This window comes from Penicillium odoratum, assembly GCF_028828045.1.
Source record: "Penicillium odoratum strain IBT 22623 chromosome Unknown utg000008l_segment0_segment0, whole genome shotgun sequence".
In the NCBI taxonomy this organism is placed as follows: domain Eukaryota; kingdom Fungi; phylum Ascomycota; class Eurotiomycetes; order Eurotiales; family Aspergillaceae; genus Penicillium; species Penicillium odoratum.
Window position 1 is genome coordinate 788,441 of NW_026643150.1, and position 23,111 is coordinate 811,551.

At 49.4% G+C, this 23,111-nt stretch overlaps 7 protein-coding genes across 7 annotated transcripts; 5 read left to right on the top strand and 2 right to left on the bottom strand.

Moving 5' to 3' along the window:
• Positions 1 to 279: 279 nt before the first annotated feature.
• On the top strand, positions 280 to 8,075 carry N7520_010525 (Beige/BEACH domain protein; the record flags this gene model as incomplete). Its single annotated transcript, XM_057144458.1, has 6 exons — positions 280 to 3,120; positions 3,173 to 3,617; positions 3,680 to 7,185; positions 7,245 to 7,550; positions 7,603 to 7,980; positions 8,046 to 8,075. 6 exons carry the CDS (start codon positions 280 to 282, stop codon positions 8,073 to 8,075), a joined length of 7,506 nt encoding a protein of 2,501 aa, XP_056990212.1.
• Positions 8,076 to 8,896: 821 nt separating this feature from the next.
• N7520_010526 (sedoheptulose-7-phosphate:D-glyceraldehyde-3-phosphate transaldolase TAL1) lies at positions 8,897 to 10,084 on the top strand (the record flags this gene model as incomplete). Its single annotated transcript, XM_057144459.1, has 4 exons — positions 8,897 to 8,954; positions 9,019 to 9,030; positions 9,121 to 9,404; positions 9,464 to 10,084. 4 exons carry the CDS (start codon positions 8,897 to 8,899, stop codon positions 10,082 to 10,084), a joined length of 975 nt encoding a protein of 324 aa, XP_056990213.1.
• Positions 10,085 to 10,809: 725 nt separating this feature from the next.
• On the top strand, positions 10,810 to 14,936 carry N7520_010527 (putative transcription factor (Snd1/p100); the record flags this gene model as incomplete). Its single annotated transcript, XM_057144460.1, has 6 exons — positions 10,810 to 10,822; positions 11,205 to 11,384; positions 11,437 to 11,588; positions 11,647 to 11,743; positions 12,109 to 12,272; positions 12,417 to 14,936. The coding sequence occupies 6 exons, from the start codon at positions 10,810 to 10,812 to the stop codon at positions 14,934 to 14,936; spliced, it is 3,126 nt and encodes a 1,041-aa protein (XP_056990214.1).
• Positions 14,937 to 15,793: 857 nt separating this feature from the next.
• N7520_010528 (sugar O-acetyltransferase) lies at positions 15,794 to 16,658 on the bottom strand (the record flags this gene model as incomplete). The annotated part of the gene is made up of 3 exons (XM_057144461.1): positions 15,794 to 15,910; positions 15,981 to 16,377; positions 16,486 to 16,658. 3 exons carry the CDS (start codon positions 16,656 to 16,658, stop codon positions 15,794 to 15,796), a joined length of 687 nt encoding a protein of 228 aa, XP_056990215.1.
• Positions 16,659 to 17,542: 884 nt separating this feature from the next.
• On the top strand, positions 17,543 to 19,021 carry N7520_010529 (SEC14 family lipid-binding protein; the record flags this gene model as incomplete). Its single annotated transcript, XM_057144462.1, has 4 exons — positions 17,543 to 17,799; positions 17,862 to 18,003; positions 18,079 to 18,453; positions 18,506 to 19,021. 4 exons carry the CDS (start codon positions 17,543 to 17,545, stop codon positions 19,019 to 19,021), a joined length of 1,290 nt encoding a protein of 429 aa, XP_056990216.1.
• A 1,181-nt stretch (positions 19,022 to 20,202) lies between these two features.
• Positions 20,203 to 21,246, top strand: N7520_010530 (sterol desaturase family protein; the record flags this gene model as incomplete). Its single annotated transcript, XM_057144463.1, has 1 exon — positions 20,203 to 21,246. The coding sequence occupies one exon, from the start codon at positions 20,203 to 20,205 to the stop codon at positions 21,244 to 21,246; it is 1,044 nt and encodes a 347-aa protein (XP_056990217.1).
• Positions 21,247 to 21,493: 247 nt separating this feature from the next.
• On the bottom strand, positions 21,494 to 22,753 carry N7520_010531 (uncharacterized protein; the record flags this gene model as incomplete). Its single annotated transcript, XM_057144464.1, has 1 exon — positions 21,494 to 22,753. One exon carries the CDS (start codon positions 22,751 to 22,753, stop codon positions 21,494 to 21,496), a length of 1,260 nt encoding a protein of 419 aa, XP_056990218.1.
• Between the last annotated feature and the right edge of the window lie 358 nt (positions 22,754 to 23,111).

A 23,111-nucleotide genomic window follows, 5' to 3' on the forward strand; every position in this document is an offset into this window, starting at 1 on the left:
CCAAAGTCACCTGATAGGCTCCCCCGCCGTCGATAGAGCCTCTCCAAACAGCTGCCGATCCATTTTTTGTAGCCTGTACAAGGCAATATTGGGGCTTGTTTGGTCCGGATCGTCCTGAACTCAACTTTGGTGTTTCACTCCGTTTCGGGTGTATCAGTGCTTGTCGGTCCGATCCCCCACCACATACCAATGCAGACCGCTTCAATCGTCTCGCCAATCGCCCATTCACGGTCTCTGATGGTCACCCGCCATCGGAACGGTCGTGGATAAGATTTGGTCATGGCTCCGCCGCCCCTCTCTCCCTCCCCTTCCGGATCGACTGAGCGACTAGCCGAAGAGCTGGCACCCACTCTGGACCAGCTCAAGTCCCTTACGACGGCCAATCCAATCACGTTCTCGCAGGCACTGACGGCCACCGAACCCCTCCTGCGCCTCCGCCATACCTTCATCGATGATGCCCGACCGCGAACTGCCAAAGATACATTCCGGCAACTGTTGGGGTTTCAGACCCTGCTCAGCTTGACCGAGCAGCTCGCCGAGCTGTATGACGCCAATGCTCTTTCTAAGGACGAGAGGAAAGATTTGCTGGCCATTCAAAAAGATGTCCTGGGAGTGTTGGCCGAAGCATTGAAGGATCATTTCGGCAACAGACGATATTTTGCTCGCAAGATCGTTAGAGGGGGAACGGCCGCTATAGAGCGGAGTTTGGATGTGCTCGTCGGGAAAATAGACCAGAACGAAAATGACGCACAGCACCTATATGGAGCGGTTCTGGCCGCCGCGCTGTGCCAGGAGAGTGTTTCGGGTATTTTTGTAACATTGAGTGCGAAATCCCCGAGTGAGAGCCTTCGGTCTCCAGCGCAGCTGCGGCGTGCCGTGGACCAATGCATGGGATCTGCCGAAACTGTGGAAGTGGCAGAGCTTCTAGGGCCATTACTTCGTGTTTGGCTGAAGCAATCGGTTTCTCCAGGAAATGATACTCTTCGTCTTGCCATCCCCGCATGCCTTTGCCAATTGGCGTCGCAATCGTTGAGGAACGTTGTAGCTTTACATGCAACGGGCATGTTGACTTCCATTTTACCACTTCTGTTCGACAACGGCCGGCCCGACAATGAGACAGAACTCTACCAGGATTTGGCTCGGCTTCTCAGCGCCCAAGGAATGAACAACTTGGAAGATGCCGTTACTCTGTACCGTCGAGCACACGAAAACCCTCGAGTCTTGAAGTTCCTGGTATCCGCCCTCAAAGCTTCCAAGGAGCCGCCTTCGATACAGTTTGACATGTCTCTGCATGGATATTCCTCTGTGGAGTTTGCGACCTTGGGACGCCCATTTCCCCCAAGCTCATCAGCTGGCTATACTTTGGCGGCCTGGGTTCGATTTGATGAATTCGATCTCAATACCCATACTACAATCTTTGGCGCATTCGATGCTAGTCAAACCTGCTTCCTGCTTGCTTACCTGGAGAAAGACACTCGCAATTTTATCCTTCAAACGTCCATCCGCGGTCCTCGCCCCAGTGTTCGGTTCAAGTCTGTCAGGTTTAAGCCTGGTCGCTGGTACCATATTTGCATGGTCCACAAACGGCCAAAGCCAACCTCATCATCGCGAGCATTTCTGTTCGTCGATGGCGAATTTGTGGAACAATTAAAAATTGACTATCCTTCCGCTCCCACAAGTAATCATCTCAGCAGGCCACCCCACATCCAAGCATTTTTTGGCACCCCCCAAGACTTGGCAATGCGTCTTGGCAAGGGAGTTTCCACTTCAAGGTGGTCCTTGGCCAACGGAATTCTCCTCGATGAGGCCTTCAGTGACGATATGATAGCCGTTTTTTACAACCTGGGACCCCGCTACTATGGAAACTTCCAGGATTGCCTTGGCTCCTTTCAGACCTACAAGGCCTCTGCGACCCTGAATCTACGTAATGAGCACCTTCATCCCGGGAAGGAGGAATCTTCTGATATCGTCACTGCCATCAGGAGACGAGCGAGCACTCTGATCCACGAGAGTTCATTTTTGATTAATGTTTCTCCTGTTGCTGTACTCGATGACGATGATAGCAACAATGTTGACGAGTCGCAGCTCATGAAATGCCTGTCAAAACAGGCAGCAAAGAGCTTGCACCAGCTAACCAAAGCGGGCGGCAATGCCGTTGCAATCAATGGAGCGACTCCTGCAATTAACGATGGCTTAACTCAGCCACAGGGGGTTGGAATTCTGACCGGTGATCCGGTGGTATCAGTACCATGGTCATTAGATGATGCCAGTTGGTGTCTCGGTGGCTGTGCTTCCGTACATTTGAGTTTGATAAAATCTTCTAGCTCCCCCAAAACGCTTCTCTTGGCTGTGCAGGCTCTTTTTGGAGCCATTCAAGACAACTGGAGAAATAGTGAAGCAATGGAAAGGGAAAACGGCTATGGCATTCTTGCAGCCCTCCTGCGGGAAAAGCTAGGCTTTCAGCTCGGTAACCTCTCATTTGGTAAATCTGTGGTGACCAACTCCACGCTTGAAGAGCAAAATTCCCTGATCTTTGATCTTCTCCGCTTGACACTCGAGTTTGTTGGATACGATCCTGAGCACCCAGGTCATTCTATAATCACCAATCCCCTCGCTTATCGGGTCTTGCTGGTTGACATGGACATTTGGCGACATGGTGGACCAACTGTGCTTGAACTGTATTATACTCAATTCCGAGCTTTTGCCACAGACAGCACCTATCACCGCTTCAATGCAAAGCGACTCGGTCGCATGCGTGTCAGCAAAAAGTTAATCGAGACAATGAAGGGCGGTGAACTTACTTCAGAGACGCTAAACCCTTGTCTCTCTGCGTTTGAGTCTTTGATGAAGAGCAGCATGTCTCCCGATCTGCTACGGTCCTTCGCTTTGTCTATCACGTATACACTTCATGTGCCAAAATCCACTGCTGGCCTGCAGAAAAAGAAAAGTCTTCGATTTGCAGCAGCTCCCTCGCGACCCAGTTCTGCGAAATCTGATTCCGAAAGGTACATATCGGCCACGGCACAAGGAACTGAAATGCTGCGGGTCTATACCGCCGTGTTGTGCAATCCGCTAGATTCCACACCACTGAGGAAATTCGCCAAAGCAGTCACCAATAAGGTTTGTCACCAGCTATGCCTCTCTTTTAAATATAATTCTAACACGCTTGCAGTGGCTTCTTTACCTAGCATGCGAGGATGAACCAGAAGTAGTAGTCCTCGCCACCAAAGTACTAGCTCGGTTGTTAGTTATTCATGGCAGTGGGTACAGTAAGAAGTTCTCTGATAAGAATGGGGGATACAAGATCCTAGAGTGCCACCTGAAAAGATGGTGGAGCATTCCTGTGCTGTGGACTATTTGCTTTGCCATTCTATTCGGGCGAGACGTTGCTCTGCTGGACCTAGACAGACCATTTGAAAGCGCTGGTCTTCTGAAGCTCTTCCTCAGCGATGGAGATCTTCGCATTGTTAACCCTGAGATGCTCCCGGTTATTTCTGAAATGCTGAAGAGCGGATTGAGGAGTATTGTTGAAACAACTCCGCCCCATGTGCAAGACCGGACAGAGGTTCCAGATTTAGACATGAAAAGTTTCAGAATGTCGTCAGTCAAAGTCAATGGTATGTTCCAGCAAACTACCTGGGATCGTGAATGTTTTGCTAATCACTTGCTTTTGTAATAGAGCTTCCATTGGAAGATCGAGATTCGCAGCTCAACCATCTTTTGTCCTCGGTGGTTGGATTTCTACATGAGGCGAGCAGGATATCACGAAACTTTCAAGATTTCACCTTTCAGTCCACCTATGTGCAAGAGCTCTTGGCTGCTTTGTATCCGGTCATCGTTGGCTCAGACTCAACAAGTCCTAGTACAGAGCTGAACACCCGATATGGCGGACTTTCTTTTGATGACAGTAATCTGGTGTTGCGGCCACGTTCGAGTGCTGCCAATACGTCGCATGCCTTGAAGACTACAACTGTCGATTTTCCCGTTAGTCCTGGCGACAGCACCGAGTTTGTTCGTCGTGGCTCCTTCATTCTCGTTTCTTCCGATAAATCCACACACCAGCCATCCTCTGCGCGCATTCGGCATGTTACTCTTCCTACCCTTTCGAATGATAGATCTGTGTCAGATCACCCCCTTGTCAAGGCTGTCTTTGGATTGGCTCTTGCCGTCTTTGAGGATCAGCTATTGGAACGCAAGGACTTTACAGGCCTGGGGCTATATCACAAAACCCCTCCTGGCTTTCTGGAGCATCATGCATACTTCAATTCCTGGATCTTCAATCAGCTTTTGTCAACCCTGCGGACATTGCCCAACTCCAAGCCTCATCTTCTTCACGAACCTCGTACACTCACTAATATTTCCCGGTTCGCAACACATCTAGCAGAGGCAGTTTATGAAGGATGGTTTATTGATGGCGCTTCTACCACCTTAGAAAGTCTCGGCTCCATTTTGGAATATATTCAGCGACCGGACATTTCCAGTCTGAAAAGCATCCGGCTTTGTAATCAGGCAGTGGCAACAACTCACTCTACTTTGTACCGAGTTGTCTTGTTTCAATTGTCGGAAGCCGATGACAGCGAGACTTTGGCTGTTTTGAAGCGTCTCAACTACTGGCAGGTAGTGCTTCTCGGTGCAGCAGAGGCCGAGTCGAAACATCTTCAGCTCCTTTGCTACCTTCTTTACACAAAGTTACTCAGCACGGATGAAGAGATTCGTCTGGCTGCTGCTAGCCTTTGGAGGATTATTCTTGTGCAAAAGCCCGAGGAAATGAACAACATCATTGCTCATGGGCCTCATACCCTGCAACGTCGACTATCAGATGGTTTCGAAGCTCTTGCAGGCCTGGAAGATGAAGCATTCTTACATTGGATCGATGATCAGCGTGACGACCTCGACTGTTTGTTCTTGGGTATCCTAGCCCGAACATGGGAAGCATTCGTCCAGGATGAGAATGCAAAGAGCGAGGATTCAGCGAAGAACCGCATTGCAAAACGCAAGGAGAAACTCAAACAATGGGTTCAATTGGAGAAATTTGATCAAGATGTGATTCGCAAGCATGATGCCACCTTGCCACATTGGATCTCGAACATCTCCGCGTCTGAGACCCTCAAGTCCCAGAGATGTATGCAAGATCTTCAGGACAACTCGTCCTTCATGTGGTCAGCTTTCTCTAATCTCTTGTTGGATCTTCGACGACCGGGTGGTCTTCTCTCTGAGGAAAAGCAAAGAAAGTACAGACTGGATCAGACGGAAGGCCGCAGTCGCATGCGCTTACGCGTTGTACCAGATGATTCAGGGGAACGCCAAAACTATCAGCCCAAGCGCAAGGCTTCCGAGCCTCCAGTGATGAAAATTGACACTCGAATGCGTGCACTGTCTGAGGGTGAGGCGTTAGGGACGTCAATGGGCTTCACAGCGGAATCCGAGACTGTTGATCCTGAGGCACTAGATGGTGACCCTGAAGACCGCAGCTTATTGGAAGAGAACTTTGAAATGATTGAAGATCCCAAGGTTGAACTTGAGGACTATGAGGATAAAAATCGCAGAGTGATGCGATCGCTCCAACGAGGCGACCAGGTACAGAATGTCTGTAACCAGTCACGGATCATTGGCCTCGAGGCCGTTGAAGGCCTTCTGATCATCGGAAAAGACTGCATCTACATCCTCGACAACTTCTTCCAGCGGGCTGATGGAGAGATCGTCAATGTTTGGCAAGCACCCTCCGAGGAGCGAGACCCCTACGTGCGAATGATTGCCGGGCGAGAATCCAACGACCGCCGATCCCAGGAGCATGAAACAAGAAGCTGGAAATGGTCTGACTTGGTCAGTGTTTCCAAACGGCGCTTCCTCTTCCGGGATGTTGCTCTTGAGGTTTTCTTTACCGATGGTACCAGCTATCTGTTGACATTCCTTTCTGCGCGTGTCCGAGATGAACTGTGCACCCAACTTGGCAACAAGGCTCCCCAGGTCACTGGAAGTGTGGGGCACTCTCGACAAGAAGATATTTGGCGATTCGAAACTTTGCGCAGCCAAGACGATGCACCGCAGTCCCTTGGGTCCAAATTTGCCAGTGTCTTTGGTCATCTCCCATCAAGCCCAGCGACCCGGAAATGGGTCCGTGGTGAAATCTCCAACTTCCATTATCTCATGCTGATCAACACGCTTGCTGGACGGACCTTCAACGATTTGACTCAGTACCCTGTCTTCCCTTGGGTTCTTGCCGATTATACAAGCGAGGAGCTGGATCTCACCAACCCAAAGACTTTCCGCGATTTGTCTAAGCCCATGGGCTGCCAAACACCAGATCGTGAGGCTGGCTTCCGTGAGCGGTACAATGCCTTTGCAGAGATGGGCGACGACAACTCCCCACCATTCCATTACGGGACTCACTACTCCTCTGCCATGATTGTCTGCTCATACCTCATTCGTCTTCAGCCGTTCGTGAAGTCATATCTGCTCCTACAAGGTGGCACCTTTGATCATGCAGATCGGCTTTTTTACTCCATCCGTAAAGCATGGGAGTCCGCATCACGGGGCAACATGACTGATGTCAGAGAACTGACACCTGAATTTTTTTATCTTCCTGAGTTCCTGATCAACTCCAACAAATATGATTTCGGGCTGTTACAGAACCAGACAACAGCCATCGACTCTGTTGAGCTTCCACCCTGGGCCAAGGGCGATCCCAAGATCTTCATCCAAAAGCACCGCGAGGCCCTGGAGAGCCCGTATGTGTCTGAAAATCTTCACCATTGGATAGATCTCGTGTTCGGCAGCAAACAGAAAGGGGAGGCCGCCGTGGAGTCCATCAATGTCTTTCACCATCTTTCCTACCGAGGTGCAAAGGACCTGGACACCATTGACGATCCGATGGAACGATTAGCAACAATTGGTATCATTCACAACTTTGGTCAGACGCCCCATCAAATCTTCCAACGAACCCATCCCCAGAGAGAAGATGATCGACATCGTATTCCACGGCTCGATACCCTTGCAGAATCATTAACCCAGATGCCACTTTCGCTTCTTGATATTGAAGAACGAGTGAGTACTCTGTCGATGAAGCAGGATCGTCTGTTATGCACTGCTGCACTACGACTCAATGTCCCACCAACATATGACCAGTACATGGAATGGGGCTTCTTCGATGGAAGTGTGCGCTTCTATTCCACCGACAGTCGCAAGGTAAGGTTTTAAATAACTTGGAACTCAAACTTTTGTGGATCAGATCTGACCTCAAGTAGATACTCGGGCATTTTGAGCACCTCCATGTCGGTCAACTCTCATATGCTAGCTTCGCGGACTCGCGCACGCTCATCACCTGTGGAACGGACTGTACGATTTCCTTATGGACAGTGACTTCGACCTCTCGCTCGATCGACCTACAACCCATAGGGTCTCTGTTTGGTCATCGTGCTCCAGTCACTGTTCTTGCAGTTTCTCGTTCATTCAGCGCCATGTTGTCAGCCTCCACTGACGGTCAAATCATGCTATGGGATCTGAATCGACGATGCTTCGTGCGAGCTCTTCCAGCCGATGGCACTGTCGATGTAAGTACTCATAATCCACCAGTGGTTAGCTGTGACTAATTCCTGTAATTAGTGCGCTCGAATCAACGACGTGACTGGAGATATCATCGTATGCCGTGGCAATCGCATCACCATGTACACGCTGAATGGAGATGTGCTGGTTGACCAGCCCGTTTGTGAATCCACCGAGGATCACGTTCTCTCCTGTGTCTTCTACGAGGGTGTTCAAAATGAATGGCTCGAGCGTGAGCTCGTGTTAACGGGCCATAGTCGAGGAGTCGTCAATATCTGGGCCAAGAACATTCGGGATGGATTGTTCGAACTGGAGCTTATCCGACAGCTGCACCATACGGACAGCAATAGAGATAATGGTGCGAATATCTCCGTCGGCATCAGTTGTATTCTGGCTCTTCCCCAGGTTGTCTATACGGGGGATGAGGCAGGACGGGTGGTGAGTTACCCTTATTGATCCGATTACTCTAGCTCATTTGGAACGCTTGACTGACTTGAATCTAGTATGAGTGGAACTGCATCCAGCGGCGCTGATGTATCGGGTGTGAATTCCGCCCAGTACGGCTATTAAGTATTCGGAAGACTGTCCTCCTATATTGATAGAAGGGCCACGATTCTACATCAACTGGAGTGACCTTAAAAAAGCACGTGGTGTTTCAATCCCAAACCGGGAATTCCATGTTTTTTCTTGTTCTTATTTCCTAGTCGCATCCCCTGGATTATTGCCTGAATCCGGGGTTTTTTAGCGTTGCATATACATAGCGGGAATGGAAAGCATTCAGCACCCGGAACCCCGTAAATCGTGAAATTTAACCGGATCCCGGTGAGGCAGAGTGTAGGCCCAGTTACAATCTAGTGGGCCGTTGGCCGGTCGACCATCCTCCGGAGGGACGTGCCGGAGCACTCTGCGCCGAATCATCGTTTCCCAGGGTCTTCTCCCGATCAATATAGTCTTCAGTAGAGTCAATTATTGGGAATTGAATAGACCGGTCAATAATGAATGACAATTTGAACCTGAACTTTCTTCAGGAATTAATGAATTGGAAGTGTACCTGAAATATGTCTAAATGGAGGGGTAAAAGTAAACCAAAAGCGGGAAGTTCAACTTGGGAGTGATTTCATTGTGCAGCGTCATTTTGCCCCACTTTCCCATCCCACCTGGAAATCCAACGATTTGGTACTTCCATTCACTATGGTAGCCCCATAGTTTACGGAGGTACCTCCCCATAATAGCTCACCTAACCATGGACCTCCCCGCCTCTAAATACTCTGTCATCGCCACTTTTCTTTTTTTCATCCATCTGTCTTCATCCTCTCCAAATCTATTCCTTGTTTGATTCTATTCATCCTCTATCATGTCTTCCTCTCTCGAACAGCTCAAGGCCACCGGCACTGTCGTGGTCTGCGACTCTGGTAAGTTCCAACGATCCATCCGGGATATGCATGCTTGAACACTCCGCTAACTTGCGCTATGTAGGTGACTTTGCCAGTATGTATTTCTTTCGTTCTTCACAGAGTGGCGAACATTGCTCAATCGAGCAATCTTTTCTTTCAGTTTCAGATAGCTAACGTATTACAGCCATCGGCAAGTACAAGCCCCAGGATGCCACCACCAACCCGTCCCTGATCCTGGCTGCCTCCAAGAAGCCCGAGTACGCTGCCCTCATCGATGCTGCTGTCGCCCAAGGCAAGAAGGTCGGCAAGACCCTCGACGAGCAGGTCGAGGCCACCATGGACCACCTCCTGGTCGAATTCGGCAAGGAGATCCTGAAGATCATTCCCGGCAAGGTCTCGACTGAGGTCGATGCCAAGCTGTCCTTCGACACTGAGGCCTCCGTCAACAAGGCCCTTGAGATCATCAAGGTATGCACCAATCTGAATGGACAATTAATCACAAATCGCAAAACTGACAATGATATCAGCTGTACAAGGAGAACGGTATTTCCAAGGACCGTGTCCTGATCAAGATCGCCTCCACCTACGAGGGTATCAAGGCCGCCCACATCCTGCAGTCCCAACACGGCATCAACTGCAACCTGACCCTCATGTTCTCCCTCGTCCAGGCCATCGCTGCCGCTGAGGCCGGTGCCTTCCTTATTTCCCCCTTCGTTGGCCGCATTCTTGACTGGTTCAAGGCTGCCCACAAGCGCGAATACACTCCCCAGGAGGACCCCGGTGTCAAGTCCGTCCAGTCCATCTTCAACTACTACAAGAAGCACGGCTACAACACCATTGTCATGGGTGCCTCGTTCCGCAATGTTGGTGAGATCACCGAGCTTGCCGGCTGTGACTACCTGACCATCTCCCCCAACCTGTTGGAGGACCTGTACAACTCCACCGATGCTGTGCCCAAGAAGCTGGATTCCTCCAGCGCTACCAACTTGGACATTCCCAAGCGCGAGTACCTCCACAACGAGGCCGAGTTCCGCTTCGACTTCAACGAGGAGGCTATGGCTGTTGAGAAGCTCCGTGAGGGTATTTCCAAGTTCGCCGCTGATGCTGTCACTCTCAAGGATCTCCTGAAGGCCAAGATCCAGGCTTAGATTGACTTGTTTTCTTTTTCTCCATTACCCCCTTTTCTCCAGTTATGATTTGTAAATTGGCAATCCTCAAAACGTTGGAATCGGTAGATACGAATTGATGAAATGAATATTTTATTTTTGTTACAATCAACCCTCCCTCGCAAAGTTCCATATTTTGACCGGTAATTTTACTGTCAATTGGATGTATTTCCGGCCTTAGTACAGAGTAGGCCGACGTATCCGAAGCTAATGCCCAAGGATCTGGACCACATCGGCTTATTCATGATTCTGAATCCCTGATCCTCGCGGAATGAATCCCGCAGTCGTACTCCGTGTGACTGTATTACAATATGAACTTTCCTAGATATCTAGGGTTTGGTCTACCTGGAATTATTGCCAGAGCTGTACTGAATAGCGATTCCGATCATATCAATATTTCAATCGTGGTGGAGCTGTATATAGCTTGTCGGAGTTAGGTTCGGCATTATGTCATTTCCCCTCGTCCCGCTTAGGAAGGTGGGGGGAAGGTGTTTTGGTGCGGTAATCGGTATTTGGTACCAGAAGCTACCAGCATATTTTGCTGGTCAAGCTAAGTATTAGACACCTAAGCCCGGTAACGTAGCACGTCAACTTTCATCATCCGCTTATTATTCTGTTGTCCCCGCCTTCCTTCTCCCCTTCTTCCTTTCTTCACAAACAATTCCTTCCCCCAAATATCCAAATCAATTGAAATTATAACCGTCAAAATGGTCAAGGCTGGTGAGTGTGATATATATTTTTCTATCTTTATGGATTTGGGACCTGTTATTGGATCTTCCCCTTCTCCACGTCCGTGGCAAAGGACCTTGGGGTGAGCACATTTGAGCACCTTGAGGATCACCGCGGACCTATCGGCTTTGCTCCCTCCCCCAACACCTCTCCACCAGATATCATAATTCTGCACTCTCCAGGATACTCATCTCCTGATTTGTTGCGGAGTGCTTGATTGCTGGTTAGGTGCTGGTTAGGTGCTGGATGCTGTCGGATGCGGGAGCGGGAGGCACAGATCCCGAGCTTCCAAACGCTCGGGACGATTGACATTCCATCCACTATCAGCGATCTATAAACCCAACTTAATTTCAACACTGACAATGCCTGCTAGTTGCTGTTATCCGTGGTGACTCGCAGATCGCCGGTACTGTCACCTTCGAGCAGACCGCCGAGTCCGCCCCCACCACCATCACCTGGAACATTACCGGCCACGACGCCAACGCTGAGCGTGGTTTCCACATCCACCAGTTCGGTGACAACACCAACGGCTGCACTTCCGCCGGTCCCCACTGTAAGATCGACTATAAAACAATATGTATGAACTCAGACTAACCACCGCATAGTCAACCCCCACGGCAAGACCCACGGTGCTCCCTCCGATGAGGACCGCCACGTTGGTGACCTCGGTAACTTCAAGACCGATGCTGAGGGTAACGCCAATGGCTCCGTTCAGGACAAGCTTGTCAAGCTGATCGGTGCTGAGAGCGTTCTGGGCGTAAGTTCTCCCGGGCAAACCATGTACTTGTAGACCGGACTTCTACTGACAATTACAGCGCACTCTGGTTGTCCACGCCGGCACTGACGACCTTGGCAAGGGTGGCAACGAGGAGTCCAAGAAGACTGGTAACGCTGGACCCCGCCCTGCTTGCGGTAAGTACTGTCTGATAATCCTAACAAGCTATTTATTAATCAAATTGTCTAGGTGTTATTGGTATTGCCGCTTAAATTAGCTGAACCAGGTCTGATATCCCTCCATCTTGCTATAAGACCAAAAGTTCAGGTTACTTCCTGGCTAGGATGAGATGAATTCAATGTCAATTATTTTTTTTTCCATTTTCATCAGTTGTAGTTGAAAGGTGTTCTTTTCTATACTTCTCTGCACTCCGTCGTAGTCCAAAATAGCTGACCGCCTTCCCCCACAAACCGGCCACGTTGCTATCCCCTTTCAACTTCGCTTCATTTGTTCAACGCGTTATTTTCTCCTTTTTGTCATTGAACTCCATTCTTCTACCTAGATCAGGTAGTGGTGTTCTTCCCCACCATGCCTTTCGAAGCTCGCGTCAAGTCTGTCCTATCGGGCGATACAGTTGTTCTGGAACATGTCACCAACCCTGCACACGACCGCATCCTGAGCTTAGCATATGTATCAGCTCCCAGATTGAGACGAGAGGGTGATGAGGTATGTGTTCTTTGATATCAATTGGGTACTTCAATGCGTGATCTGTGTCCTTTTCAGGACTTCAGAATCATTTGGAGATATTTGGAGATACAGATTTCCCGCAAGACAGCACAGACGTTGAACTGACAAATTGACTTTCTGTAGGCATTCGGCTTCCAATCACGCGAATTCCTCCGTGAACTCCTTGTCGGCAAGGTGATTCAATTCCAAGTCGTGTACACCATCCCCACCGGTGCCAAGCGCGAATATGGTATCATTAGACTACCTGGCTTCAACGCCCAGTTGCCTGATATCTGTGTGCAAGAGGGTTGGGCCCGGGTCCGGGAGGAGGCAGGCAAGCGCAGTGATGACTCTCCGGAAACTGTCGAGCTGTTGGGTCGGCTGCGTGCCCTGGAGTCTTTGGCTCAGGGTGAAGGAAAAGGTGTTTGGGCTACTTCAGACGACGGCCTGATTGAGACAAACAATGAGCTTTGGAGCAGTGCAGCTCTCATTGAGAAATTCAAGGGTGTGCAGATGGAGGGTATCATTGAGAAGGTCCTGAATGGTGACCGTCTGGTGATCCGTTTGCTGCTGTCGCCAAAGGAACACGCACAGACTGTGGTTGCTGTGGCTGGTATCCGGGCCCCTTCTGCAAAGCGCACAAACGCCGATGGCAAGGAGCAGGCTGCCGAACCGTTCGGTGATGAGGCACAACAGTTTGTCGAGTCTCGGTTGTTGCAGCGCAAGGTGAAGGTTTCATTGCTAGGAGTCACACCCCAGGGCCAACTTGTGGCTACCGTTCTCCACCCCAACGGAAATATCGCTCGATTCCTTCTTGAAGAGGGTCTTGCACGTTGTCAGGATCACCACTCTACACTTCTTGGTGCCGATATGGCCCTTCTCCGTCAGGCTGAGAACACTGCCAAGGATGCTCGCAAGGGTATCTTCACTGGCCACGTTGGATCTAAGGCCACCGGTGCCCCTTCCGCTGAATACACCGTTACCCGTGTGTTGAATGCTGATACTATTTTCATTCGCAACAAGGCTGGCCAGGAGAAGAAAATCAGTCTCACTAGCATTCGCCAACCTAAGCCCTCTGATCCTAACCAGGCTCTGTTCGCGGCCAATGCTAAGGAGTTCCTGCGCAAGCGCGTCATTGCTAAGAATGTCAAGGTCACCGTCAACGGCAAGAAGCCCGCCACCGAGGGCTATGAAGAACGTGAGGTTGCTACTGTTGTCCAGGGCAACACCAACATTGGTCTGGCCCTCGTTGAGGCTGGTTACGCTTCAGTGATTCGCCACCGGATGGACGACGATGATCGTTCACCCGACTACGATGCTCTCCTTGCCGCTGAGGCGGAAGCGCAAAAGGATGGCCGCGGTATGTGGTCCCCCAAGCCACCCAAGTCGAAGCAATATGTGGACTACTCCGAGAATGTCCAAAAGGCCAAGCTTGAGGTTGGTGTGCTGCAACGTTCTAAGCGGATCCCCGCTGTTGTCGACTTTGTCAAGTCAGGCTCCCGCTTCACTGTATTGATTCCTCGTGAGAATGCCAAGTTGACTCTTGTTCTTTCCGGCATTCGTGCCCCTCGATCTGCGCGTGGGCCGAACGAAGCTGGTGAGCCATTCGGTCAGGAAGCCCACGACTTGGCCAACCGCCGCTGCATGCAGCGTGACGTTGAGATTGACGTTGAGACCATAGATAAGGTCGGTGGGTTCATTGGTACTCTTTATGTTAACAAGGAGAACTTCACCAAGGTTCTGCTGGAGGAGGGTCTTGCTACCGTGCACGCATACTCAGTCGAGCAGACTGGTCACGCCACCGAGTACTATGCTGCTGAGGAGCGCGCCAAGAACGCCCGCAAGGGTCTGTGGCAGAACTATGACCCAGCCAAGGAGGCTGCTGAGGCCGAAGCCGCCGCGGAGGCTGCCAACGCCACTAGCACTGACAGCGAGGCCATTACTCAGCGTCGTAGGGACTACCGTGATGTTATGGTCACCTACATTGACCCCGAGACTGGTCGTCTGAAGCTGCAGCAGATTGGCAATGGCACAAGTGCGCTGACCGAGCTGATGTCCGCCTTCCGGTCCTTCCACATCAACAAGGCCAACGACACCCCTCTGCCGGGTCCCCCTAAGGCTGGCGACTGGGTCGCCGCTCAATTCAGCGAGGACAACAACTGGTACCGCGGCAAGGTGCGCCGCAATGACCGCGAGAAGCAGACCGCCGAAGTTCTCTACGTTGACTTTGGAAACTCTGAGACCATCCCCTGGTCTAACCTACGCCCTCTTACTCAGCCCCAATTCTCGGCCCAGAAGCTCCGCCCCCAGGCTGTCGATGCTGTCCTCTCCTTCTGCCAATTCCCCACTTCCCCCGAATACCTTCAGGACGCCGTGGACTTTATCAGTGACCAGGCCTTCGACCGCCAACTCGTTGCCAACGTGGACTATGTTGACACCGATGGTACCCTCTACGTCACCCTCATGGACGCAGAAGTGGCGAAGAGCATTGACCAAAGTATCAACGCTGACATTATCAGCGAGGGTATGGCCATGGTGCCTCGCAAGCTGAAGGCCTGGGAGTGTGCCTCACTTGACACCCTGGAGAAGCTGCGTACTCTCGAGGATGAGGCCAAGGCCGACCGCCGTGGTATGTGGGAGTACGGCGACCTCACCGAGGATTAAATCTCTGGCTTTGAGAATTTTTCTTAGTGTGGCGTCTTTTGTACAAAACTGGGATTCAGGCATGGGAAAACTTCTTTTGTTCCATATGATATGCATTGTCCTGTAATTTGCTCTTGTTTTTGATTTTTCTCCGGGCTGGATGGCCCTATGCGATTCTTGTGCCGGCAGGTATGCCGTTTTTTATCCCGCATCGATAATGGATCGTGAATTGGGTTTTGGTTTGAACCTTTAGACCTTGCAGAATCAGTCCAAACTCAAATCTCATAAACCTCAACTCCAAGTTCAAATGTCTGCTCCTGATGTTCCTCTAGTAGCTCTATGAGTGCACATCGATTGACCTCTTATAATGACCCAGGTGCCAGTCTCATGTATGTTATGTTGAAAAGAGTAGAGACATGGTGATGGATCTAACCCTCTGTTAAATGTTCCAATTGAGATTGAATGTTGATAAACTGTTTACAATGTTCTTTCTTAGGTTCTTGGATATATATTCCAAACCCCCAGCCTCCGACTAATCATTCTTTCCCCCTCTCCTTCCACTTCTCTTTTCTTCCATGCCTAAAACCTTCAATTCGTTTCTCCTTTACTTCTAAACGCTTCAAGCCTCCACTCTCTCCAGCCCCTGTGCCGATTTTTAATTGAATCAAGTCTATCTGAAAAATCTATGCGATAGACACATCACTGTTCTAGGATTCCATAGTTGAATTGTATTCTAATATTTACCACATGTGCATACATATGTACTGTATCCCAACAGTTGTTCTGGGTCACAACCTGTGCAATCCACCGCGCATGCAAGGACAAATAGCAGGTAAAAGATCCTGCAAAGTTGATAATTACCTGACTTGATGGTTGTTTCAAGGACCATTGACCTGACTTTGAGCACTAGCCTGACATTTTGAGGTACCACTGCGCTCAATCTTGCGAAGAATTCTTGCAGGGTTTCCAGCAACAACATGGCAATCAGGAACATCCTAGACGTAGGGAGAGCCAGGATTAGCTTTTGATTAGAGAAAAAACGCTCCAATAAAATCTGGTCATTACCTTTGTCACCACGCTGCCTGCACCGATGGTGCACCCGTCGCCAATTGTCACTCCCGGTAAGATGGTGACATTTCCGGCAATCCAGCAATCTTCTCCAACTGTGATGGGCCGACCTAACTCCGGTCCATTGGTGCCGTTGCGAAGATCAGGATCTAAAGGGTGGGTGCCGCTGAAGAAAGACACATTGGGGCCGATGAGAGTGCGCGCTCCAATTGACACAAGGCAAGTATCAAGAATGGTACAGTTAAAGTTGATAAAAACATTACTGCCAACCTTGATATTGGTTCCGTAGTCGATATTGATAGGGCGTTCAATCCATGGGTATTCATGCAGGATTGAATCCTCTTCTTCATCTGTTGCACCAGGAGGTGGGAGAGGCCGAGGATCCTTCGTTATGCTTTTTTTCCCTTTTGCATTAGCGAGTCCAGATAGCAGCTTTATGCTTTCATTCCAAAATCAGGTCTTCTTAGGATTCAGAATGGATGGGTTGATGACTGCGACATACTCTTTCCAGTATGCTGCCAGTTCTCGTCGGGACAGTTCTCCCGCGCGGTTGAGTTGACCGACGATACGTCCGCATCTTTTACGTGCAGCAACCAGCTCTGGAGAAAAGGCGAAATAGAGCTCACCTCGCTCCATGCGGGCCAAGTTCTCTTTCTCGTCGATATTAGATAGCATCGTGATGGTGTTTATGACAGGTGTCCTCGAGAGGGAGTAGCGACAGCTGAGATGCAAGAAGAAAAAGCAGTTGGGTAAATAGTTAGGTAAATATCACGTTAGGACCACCTCTGACCCTTGTCAACAATGAATCCGGACAAGTCAAATCCGATTCTCTGAAGAAGATAAGGATGCGTTGCCTCTTTTGGGTGAAGAGTGGCGTGGATTCGATTGAACCAATCATCAATTGATTTTATCTGAATTTCCTAAATATTTACTCCATACAATACAGGCATCTAAACATATTTATTTGAAGAAATGTAGGTACAAGTCGATAGATGTTGATATTATTTACCACAAGATACACCATGTGCATGATATTTATGTATTATCAAATGTTGCTTACATTCTTCAAGCCCAGTGGTCCGTGCCGATGATACCCCGCAGGTTCATGATGCACATATTGGCGAGACTCATACAGTATAAGTAAAGCAGTTTGCATTTAGATCTCCCTTGCCAGAATCCTTGGTTATTCTTCATTTTCTTGTTATGGGCTATTTCGAGGGAATCGACGCTAACTGACTGATCGTGGCTGCGTTCATGATTCATGAATCTCTTACTTTCTAGATCTGCAATAACACCCCATAAGATCCATAAGATGGCAGATCGGCTCATATATCTAGTGCAAGGTGATCTAGAAGGGAACTAGAACAATATAGATCCATAAAATCCACCATAAGTAACCCCTGGCCAAAAGCCGGAACTTCCGAATCCAGAGAGGCGCATTTCCAGGGTCTGGAAATACTCCGCAAATTCATTACGGCTGACCGCCTCTTTTTCTCCCCCGACTCTACGCCACTTATAAACAGGGGACGATCCCACGTTCACAACCCTACAAAGTCATCATGCTCTGGCGAACAAAGTCCCACCACAGTCAGACCTCTGTGGCGTCCGCGTCCAACAATGACCCTGCCGCCTCTGCCTCCGCGGCCGCGGGCACGGCTTGGCTTGCGGGTCACTTACACCACCTTACACCGGAACAAGAAGAGAAGCTAGTCGAGTTCAAGGACGTTTGTGCTAAACGTGGATATTATACTGCTGCTGTGGCACCAGCGGAAGGAGTGGAGGAGAAGCCAGCCAGCCATGATGATGCGACCATGTTGTATGTTGCACCGCTTGAGATATGCCTCGGGCTCGTTGAACTAATACTGTTTATGACCACAGGCGCTTTTTGCGTGCTCGCAAGTTCGAGGTTGAGGGGGCGTGGAATCAGTTCAAGGATACCGAAGACTGGCGCAAAGAAAATGCCATCGAGTCGTTGTACGATAACATCGGCGTGGACTCGTATGAGGCGGCGCGGCGAATGGTTCGTGATTTATATTTTCACTCACATACATCTGAATGTACCGGGCAATAGACTAACGACCTCGTTTCTGTATAGTATCCCCAGTGGACTGGCCGTCGTGATCGCCGTGGTATCCCTGTCTACGTCTTCGAGATCCAGCACCTCAACTCCAAGGAGATGGCCGCTTATAACTCTACCTTGAGCACCGGTACCCCCGAGACTCACAAATCCTCTTCCGTGCCCGCGCGCTTGCTCAACTTGTTCGCCTTGTATGAGAACCTTCTTGGATTTGTGATGCCGCTTTGCTCGGCACTTTCACGGCCCAATCCCGAGACGCCCATTGTGACTTCTACCAATATTGTCGACGTCAGCGGTGTTGGCTTGAAACAGTTTTGGAACTTGAAGAGCCACATGCAGGATGCTAGTGTGTTGGCAACGGCTCACTACCCCGAGACCTTGGATCGTATCTTTGTAAGTTTGTTTGCTTTCTTGGTAATGAGATTTGATTCTTACTAGTACACAGATTGTTGGTGCGCCTAGTTTCTTCCCTACCGTTTGGGGCTGGATCAAGCGCTGGTTCGACCCAGGAACCACCTCCAAGATCTTTATTCTGTCCGCTGCAGAGGTGCAGCCTACTCTTACTTCGTTCATGGACCCCTCCAGCATTCCGAAGCAGTATGGTGGCGACCTGGAGTGGCAATGGGGCGATTTGCCCAACCTGGACGAGCCCAGCCGCGAGCTGCTGAAGGGTGTTGAGGTCCAAGAGGGTGGCAAGCCGGGTCTTTTGAAGGGCCCGATGCGGTTCAAGGGCGATCAGATCGAGGTAGTAGGCACTGAAAACGGCAAGGAGCGCCGTAGCAACATCCCCGTCCCCAAGACAGGACAGACAGCATCTGCCTCAGAGGCCAACACAAAGGCCGCTGAGTCCGCGAGCAGCGACGCTGAATCCACTCCTGTCCCGACGGAGAATGAGAAGGTCGCGGTCAACGTTGACCAGGTGTCAACCGAGGAGACTCAGACTACTACTGTCGCGGCATAGACGCACATAGAACCGCAAGCGTGGTAGGAGAGTTCAAGATCACAGGAAGTCGATCGTATCAACCAAACCGAGGCTTTTGAGCCCATGTGTTGTGTCTGCTTGGCTTGAGATTGTCTGATTAGCATATCGGATTTGCATGTGCAGTTGCACTGAGGGCCTTTGCGTCCCAACATTTTTCTTTCCATTTTCGGGGGTTCTATTAGGCTTCATCATTTGTGGGTTATCAGCCGCTTAAGCCTGTTTCATAATTTGCCTACCTTTTCTTTCTGCCTGGCCATCGACGATGATCCTGTGATTGGGGTCTGTTGTCTTGTATGGCTCAGTTGTTAATTTACACTTGGTTATATTCCCTTGGGTTGGTTTGATAGTATAGAATACATGGATGTTTTGTCATTTTGAAATGGTACGATTAAATCACCTCCTTCGGTGCGTGTTCAATTATCTCTTCGTCTAATGTCGTTAGTCCTAGTACTAGCTGGACCCTTCAAATATTCACTTCTTAGGGAATCTAGCGCCTACAGCGACGTACTCCTACCCACCTGAATCTCGCCACACAAATTCAAGTGTTGTGTTGATTTTATCTGATTGTGATCATTATGACTTGTCTAATCTTGCCACCTTGATATGAATTTATTTCTGTTTCTGAAGGTATATCCACCAATTAACGTGCAGCTCACATAATCAGATGTTCCTAATGGTTCGGGATATTAAGGTGTAACACCACGTGCATATCTCCGAACTGTCTGTACCTTGCAGTATACAGGGTACGTATCACATTCAAGGTTGATAAAGTAATTTCATATGACTGGACCTCCTAATGTTCGAAGTTCTCTGGGGTTTGTATTGTGTTTTCATCATCTGAACTGCACAAACATGATTGATCCTGCAGGTACTGTAAACCGAGCGACCTGAGTCCACAGCCATAAGCTAAACAGAAGCCTAGACCTAAAGGAGAACATGTTGGGGAAGACGCCATTCCCGTATCAGATGCGATCGACATCAGTCCGAGGCTCGTTTTGCGGAGAGTGGAGATTCACATGATGCCGAAGTGATTTAGTGGTTCAGGGGATCGACAGTCCAAGTCCAAGTCCCTCATCCAATTTAAAAGCCCACAATGCCCATGTTTTCCGGGGAAGCCTTAGCGGCATTCGCTTTGAGTTGAAACTGCGACTATATCAGCCATGTCTGAACGAAATCCCAAGGACTCCATGAAGTCCACTTGGCGCCGGCAGGCCCGCTCAGAGTGGACTCTGTTCCACTGGTTCTACGAATTACTCGGCATCCACCCGGAACATCTCGATCAAAACGTCCCCGTCCACTTGAAAGAAGACGCAGTCCCCTATGTGCCAAACTGGTCCACCCACCGCTGGGTCATCACCCACGCTATCATTCCCCTCCTACTACAACACGCCTACGTCCAATATACAGGCCGCAATCTCAGCACTATCGCCGCTTTCTTTTTCTACAGCGCCGCCTTTAAACTCATCGCCATCCATGAATTACACGTCCTCCGTCGCCTGGGCCATATCCACGGTTTCCTAGATGGTGATAAGCATGCGCGCGACGGTGTCCCCGACATTGGCGTCGCAAAGGTCGTCCGCTCCCTCATGTCGACCTCCACCATCCGGCCCATGATGTCCGTCTTCCTCGCCTACCGCACATCCGAAGCCCCCTCATCCATGAACTTCCTCTGGTTACCTCTTGAAATCGGTCTATACGGCATCATCCTCGACTTCTGGTTCTACTGGTACCACCGCCTGATGCACGATTTCGAGCCACTTTGGAAATACCATCGCACTCATCACCTGACCAAGCACCCTAATCCGCTCCTTACCCTCTACGCAGACCTGGAGCAGGAGTTCTTCGATATCGCTGGAATTCCGCTGGCGACTTACTTCACGATGAAGTTTATTGGGTTGCCGATGGGTTTCTATGAGTGGTGGGTTTGTCATCAATATGTTGTCTTCGCAGAGCTAGCGGGTCATAGTGGACTTCGTGTACACTCGAGCCCGCCTTCGACGCTGAACTGGCTGCTTCGTTATTTCAATGCCGAGCTGGTTATTGAGGACCATGATTTGCATCACCGGAAGGGTTGGAAGAAGAGTTATAATTACGGGAAACAGACTCGACTTTGGGATCGCATTTTCGGCACATGCTGTGATCGTATTGAGTCTGTGGCGAATAATGTTGATTATGTGAACCAGTCGCCTATGCCCTTGTATTGATTTGTCTGTTCATCTTCATGCTGAACGCAAAATTGGAGAGGGGAATCTGGTTTCTTTCTGTCTTTCTCACGCTCATCACGTTTATATATACCGATACCATGTCAAATTTTATGTCTTTATGAATGATTGAATGAAAGTTGGAATTTCTTTTGTAAACTATATTGAGCCTGTAATTGACTTAGGTCATGGTGCTAGAATTAGTGATCAGTCACCTGGGCATTCATTCTATTTCTGGTCTATTGTAAGCTCAAACGAGTGGCAGACTTCCATCCTGCGATATGCATTCCCAATTCCATGATCTATTGATTCCCCCATCGTAATCTTGCCATACCTTTCGAATCTTCGTCCGACATAATCTAATATATCCTAAGCATCGAGTCATCTCACATCTTCTAAGCTGCGCCTCAAGCGCCTCTCTATCCTGCTGACGAATGCACCCCAATCCAATAACAAAAAATGGCAAAAGTGAAACAATTTGGAACGAATATCCTTCCATTGAAGTCAGGCTGGCGATACCTCTCGAGACCATGGTCTGGACCTTGTCCTTTGCAACATCGCCAGGATATATGATAGACAAGATCCAAATAGAGATAGCAGCAATGTAAGCATCGTATATGTGGCGGAGATCCAAGTCCGACTCAGGGATCGCCCACTCATTGACATCCTGCCAAATATCAACAGCTCGAGTTATAACAATATGCCTAGGAAATGCAGCATTCGAAGTATCCAATTGAAGGGTGTGAACGTGCGAAATGATCTCAACCAGTCCATGGTGCATTCCTAGCATATGCTCGTATTCAAAATAATCCGTCTCCCAAGCGAGCAGGGATGCTGGACTGTATCTTTGACTCAGGAATTTGTTGCCGCTGGTCACATTACCAAGAATATCATGGTATGAGAAGAATTGCATCAGAAATTTATCGATTCCTAGGAATTCAAAATCTTCATTGAAAGGTGTCTGAATCTCATCATCTGATAGCGATCGGGAACCTGATTCGCTCGTGCGATGTCTCCCAAGCACGCCATACACAAAGGTCCTTGTATCATCTAGTCGAGTCTCCCACGAGTCGTCACCTGCACCTTCTGAAAGCTCGTATAGATACAGTAAAAGGTAAGCTGTAAGCAATATCTCGAATTCAGCATTGTTGTGCGCTGTTAGCTTGTTCGATTGTAGGGCAGAGGCCCTCGTTGAGAGTTCTTCTTGAGCTTTTCTCAGGAGACATTGTTTGCTTTTTGTCAGGGCTTGCACTTCGGGGGCTTCTGGTCGCATTGGATTGATCAGATGTGATGCTCCCAAGCACAAGATGGCGTTCAAAACCAGCGTGTCATGTAGACCCTTGGATATGATACCCGACATGATAGGGTCATGACTTGCGTCGAATGGCAAGGTCAACATATGACACGTGACATCGACAAAATGGCACCAGAGGCGCTTTTCATCGGGAAAGCGAATACATCTGTCGGGCAGGTTGGAAGTCAGATAAAGCGCATTGGGGTCGGATTCCATGTCTTCTAGTGGTTTCGTATCTCATTTGACAAGGGGTCACAAACTTTTCCGGGACTTCGGGATTGCTTATTTTGATGAAAAGGAGAAAGGGAAAGGGAAGTTGAAAGAAGGAATTAGACGGTAGATAAGACTTGTATTCAGATCGCGACTAGACGGTTTTCTTTTAGCGCGGCAACCGCGTTCGTGGATTCTGGTGGGGAGAGATTCGGTTAGTGACTCCCTGTTTTCACCTTATCTTGCAGGGATGAGCAGTACCTTCATCCATATGATTCGCACACTCCAGGCTTATCTTTTGCTGGCATGCTCCGAAACAAAGGTATTTTAATCTAGACTGCATACTTGGCTCAGTTTACAAACG